The sequence below is a fragment of the Physella acuta genome, unplaced genomic scaffold (genome assembly GCF_028476545.2).
Source record: "Physella acuta isolate Inbredline_101_S28 unplaced genomic scaffold, ASM2847654v3 ptg000067l, whole genome shotgun sequence".
In the NCBI taxonomy this organism is placed as follows: Eukaryota; Metazoa; Mollusca; class Gastropoda; family Physidae; genus Physella; species Physella acuta.
Genome location: NW_026731587.1, coordinates 209,680 through 215,000, shown reverse-complemented (window position 1 = coordinate 215,000; position 5,321 = coordinate 209,680). Strand labels below are relative to the sequence as shown.

Here is a 5,321-nt window from a genome sequence, read left to right as displayed (position 1 = left end):
AGCTTTAATTTCAATCATGTTGATCATTGTTGTCCAAAACTATCAAGTTGACCTATGATGTCAAGACCTATCATGTTGACCTATGATGTCAAGACTTTCTTGTTGACCTATGATGTCAAGACCTATCATGTTGACCTATCATGTCAAGACCTATCATGTTGACCTATCATGTCAAGACATATCATGTTGACCTATGATCTCAAGACCTATCATGTTGACCTATGATCTCAAGACCTATCATGTTGACCTATGATCTCAAGACCTATCATGTTGACCTATGATCTCATGACCTATCATGTTGACCTATGATGTCAAGACCTATCATGTTGACCTATGATCTCAAGACCTATCATGTTGACCTATGATCTCATGACCTATCATGTTGACCTATGATGTCAAGACCTATCATGTTGACCTATGATGTCAAGACCTATCATGTTGACCTATGATGTCAAGACCTATCATGTTGACCTATGATCTCAAGACCTATCATGTTGACCTATGATCTCATGACCTATCATGTTGACCTATGATGTCAAGACCTATCATGTTGACCTATGATCTCAAGACCTATCATGTTGACCTATGATCTCATGACCTATCATGTTGACCTATGATGTCAAGACCTATCATGTTGACCTATGATCTCAAGACCTATCATGTTGACCTATGATGTCATGACCTATCATTTTGACCTATGATCTCAAGACCTATCATGTTGACCTATGATCTCATGACCTATCATGTTGACCTATGATCTCAAGACCCATCATATTGACCTATGATCTCAAGACCTATCATGTTGACCTATGATCTCAAGACCTATTACGTTGACCTATGATCTCAAGACCTATCATGTTGACCTATGATCTCAAGACCTATTACGTTGACCTATTCTTTGTCCAGGAAAGATCCCTGAGGTCAACGACGGGAAAAGCTACTCACTGGTAGTTCGGTGCAAAGATGGCGGCTCACCACAGAGAACCTCCGAGGGCACGATAGTGTTGACGTACCAGACGAGCACATCAACCACCACCTCAACCAGCACCACCACGACCAGCACCAGCACAACCTCAGCAACGACCACGAGGAAAGCCCCCAGCACAGACATCTTTGACAGCGACGCCTTCGTGGCCGTATTCGCCATCCTGATGTCGTTGCTACTGCTGGGCATGTTGACAGGGCTGTACTTCCTGCTACGTCTCTGTGGCTGTTTTAACTTATGCACCGGTGGATTGGGTGGATCTGGTGGAAGACTTTGTCCAGAAGACTTCTGTTGCCCTAAGTATTTTCATACTTCTTTAAGATCTGTAAACAAAACATTGTTATCAATCTAAAGCTTACTAAACATATACAGGCATATATATAAGATATATATATATATATATATATATATATATATATATATATATATATATGAAAGGATGTGAGTTTGTCCTTTATGCATTACAACACATTCCAATCGGTTGCTGCGGGGAAAATAGTTCAGTTTTGCTGGGGCGCCCCCGGCTTTCCCTTGAGCGATATGGCGCATACGTTCGTTTTAAGGAGTGCGACTGGCTATGGATTCATTAACCCGAATCAGGCGTTTCCTTCGGCGCTCCGGCAGTTCAGTTTTGCAGGGGCGCCCCTGGTTTTTCCCCTTGGACACTATGACGCCTACGTTCGTTTTTAATGATTTTTTAAAGCAAATTTTAATGAGTTCAGAAAATAATATAATAATGCAATGGAATTTCAATTTGCGTAAATATAGCTATGTATGTCATCCAATTAATCATTAACATTTAGTTCAATTTAGTTATTTTTATTTTTTGCACAGAAAACAATGTTTAAAAAGTATAAGTTACATCGATGAATAAAATAATATCTAAGAAATATAGTTTTAAAATAAAATAAGTCATTTAAGTTGTTTAATTTAACTTTGATATAGGTACCTAATATTTCTCGGGAAAGTTTTAAAAATATAATTCGATAATGTGTCCTAGGTAGGGGGAATAATTTATCATTGGTGGTGTTCGGGTGATAAAAATGGGTGAGGGTGACAGGGCGCTTTTGGCTGGGTATAAATAATGTCACATTATAAAACCTGCGAAAGTATAAAAGATATCCAGTTATAAAACCTGTCTAATTATAAAAAATGTCGCATTTCTTTAAAGTTGTCAAATTTGAAAATGTTTCTATTTTTTTTTCAGGAAAAAAGTTGAGCCAGAGGAGGAATTCTAGTAAGTTGTCTGAAGATATTTTTTTGTTAGTTGAACCTGTGTTTAAGTTCCGTGAATCTGCTTTTAAGTTCCCTGATCCTTTTTTTAGTTCCCTGATTTTGTGTTTATATTTATCAACCCACACTCACACTTTATATAACCTCACATTCCCACACTTTATATAACCTCACATTCCCACACATTATATTGCCTCACATTCCCACACTTCCACCTTATATAACCTCACATTCCCACACTTTATATTGCCTCATATTCCCAAACTCACACTTTATATTGCCTCACATTCCCACACTTTATATTGCCTCACATTCCCACACTCACACTTTATATAACCTCACATTCCCACACTTTATATTGCCTCATATTCCCACACTTTATATTGCCTCACATTCCCACACTTCCACCTTATATAACCTCACATTCCCACACTTTATATTGCCTCATATTCCCACACTCACACTTTATATTGCCTCACATTCCCACACTTTATATTGCCTCACATTCCCACACTCACACTTTATATAGCCTCACATTCCCACACTTTATATTGCCTCATATTCCCACACTTTATATTGCCTCACATTCCCACACTTTATATTGCCTCACATTCCCACACTCACACTTTATATAGCCTCACATTCCCACACTTTATATAACCTCACATTCCCACACTTTATATTGCCTCACATTCCCACGCTCCACTTTGTGAACGATAACCACAAAAACGCCAGAGAACTCTAACCTCTACCCTAACTCTAACCTCTAACCTCTACCCTAACTCTAACCTCTACCCTAACTCTAACCTCTACCCTAACTTTAACCTCTACCCTAACTCTAACCTCTACCCTAACTCTAACCTCTACCCTAACTTTAACCTGTACCCTAACTTTAACCTCTACCCTAACTCTAACCTCTAACCTCTAACCTCTACCCTTACTCCAACCTCTACCCTAACTCTAACCTCTACCCTAACTCTAACCTCTACCCTTACTCCAACCTCTACCCTTACTCCAACCTCTACCCTAATTTTAACCTCTACCCTAACTTTAACCTCTACCCTAACTTTAACCTCTACCCTAACTCTAACCTCTACCCTAACTCTAACCTCTACCCTTACTCCAACCTCTACCCTAACTCTAACCTCTACCCTTACTCCAACCTCTACCCTTACTCCAACCTCTACCCTAACTTTAACCTCTACCCTAACTTTAACCTCTACCCTAACTTTAACCTCTACCCTAACTCTAACCTCTACCCTAACTCTAACCTCTAACCTCTACCGTCCTACAGCATCAACACTGTAGTCAGAACAAACGCCAACTACCGCGACCCATACTGGAAGTCAGGTGGGTTTTACCTTCTCAAGTCATCTCATTCTTCAAGTCATCTCATCCGCAAAGTCATCTCATCCGTAAAGTCATCTCATTCTACAAGTCGTTTTATTGATTTAGCGATTTCTCCCAAAATCCATCTAATCCTTTGTCATTGAATCCCTAAAGTCATCCCATCCTAAAGTCATCCCATCCCTAAAGTCATCCCATCCCTAAAGTCATCTTTTTGCTTTTGGATTGTAAATATGCCCGTGACTACCACTTTGTCAACAGGAGACCATTATGAAACCGGCACCGGTTACAATCCGGCTGACGGTGATCAACTGACGGCTCTTGATGGCGGCTTCAAGCGTTTGGCCCTACCCGCCCCACCTAGACACCTCGAGTTTTAAAAAAAAGCTTTCAACCATATTCAATCAGTCATGACTTTAGGTCCAGCTGTCTATAGAATGGTCCATTGACTGACTTATGGAAGGTCCCTTTTTCATTCACCTATTGGCTAAATGACAGGAAATGTCATTCACTGATTGACAGCAAATGTCATTCCCTGACTGACAGCAAATGTCATTCCCTGACTGACAGCAAATGTCATTCTCTAACTGACAGGAAATGTCATTCCCAGACAGACAGCGACTTAACTAACCCCAGGGCTCTACACCTGTACTGTGTATGCCATTGTAAGAGGCGACTCCATATTTCAGAACGTGTCTTGATCAGAAGACAGAAAATACAAAGATACTTTAGATGACAGATTTACAGAATATTTTTTTAATATGTCTACATGTGCCGGTAATTTAAACAATATCTCAAAATTCAAAATATGCCCAATATTTCAACAAGTTCTCTAAACATTAACATGTGCCAAACATTTCGATATCTTCTCGAACCTTCCATATGTGCTCAAGATTTCAAAATGTTTCGAAAACGTTAATATATGCCTACAATTGTAACAAATTCTCTAACTTTTATTATTCGCCGAACGTTTTCCAAATTATTAATTTTAACATTTCCAAATAAAATTGTTTTCTCTCCGTTTGCATGTTTAATATTTGTTCGAAGTTTACCAACAACTGACATTGATGAATAGTTGACCAACAACTGACATTGATGAATAGTTGACCAACAACTGACATTGATGAATAGTTGACCAACAACTGACATTGATGAATAGTTGACCAACAACTGACATTGATGAATAGTTGACCTACAAATGACATTGATAAATAGTTGACCTACAACTGACATTGATGTGATTTTGTCGCATGTATAGATAGATGGCTGTTGTCTTACAGATAGATGGCTGTTGTCTTACAGACAAGGCATGCAATCAACATTTAACATGTCAATGTCCAGTATTTTTTAATAGGATGTATCAAGATTACCGATTTGTAGACGTCCATGTTTGTTGTGATAGTTTGTAAACAAATTTAATACGTTAGATATGAGGGAAATAGCTTGTGTTTATATCACGACATACACATACACCCATACAGAGAGCAACGCATAGCCGAGCGCACACACACACACACATTTATATATATATATATATATATATATATATATATATATATATATATATATATATATATATATATATATATACATCAACTTCCTGACCTATTCACGCCAAGTAGTTCATTTCATAGGTAATAAAACAAATATTAAAATTTAAAAAAAAAAACCTTTATAGCAACAAGCTTTTTAATGCACCGAAATAAGAAAATAGAACTAATTTGATTTCTTTAATAAAAGCTTTTGTCGCTAAGAT

The 5,321-nt window shown here is 38.0% G+C and overlaps 1 protein-coding gene across 1 annotated transcript in view; it reads left to right on the top strand.

Moving 5' to 3' along the window:
- LOC131951823 (cadherin-23) overlaps positions 1–4,588 on the top strand; it is a 40,141-nt gene extending 35,553 nt beyond the window's left edge. The window contains exons 15-18 of the mRNA XM_059314227.1: positions 907–1,285; positions 2,193–2,222; positions 3,513–3,568; positions 3,827–4,588. Of these exons, the coding sequence (XP_059170210.1) occupies positions 907–1,285; positions 2,193–2,222; positions 3,513–3,568; positions 3,827–3,945 (584 nt within the window). The 3' untranslated portion in view covers positions 3,946–4,588. The remainder of the gene's footprint in view (positions 1–906; positions 1,286–2,192; positions 2,223–3,512; positions 3,569–3,826) is intronic.
- The last annotated feature ends 733 nt before the right edge of the window (positions 4,589–5,321 follow it).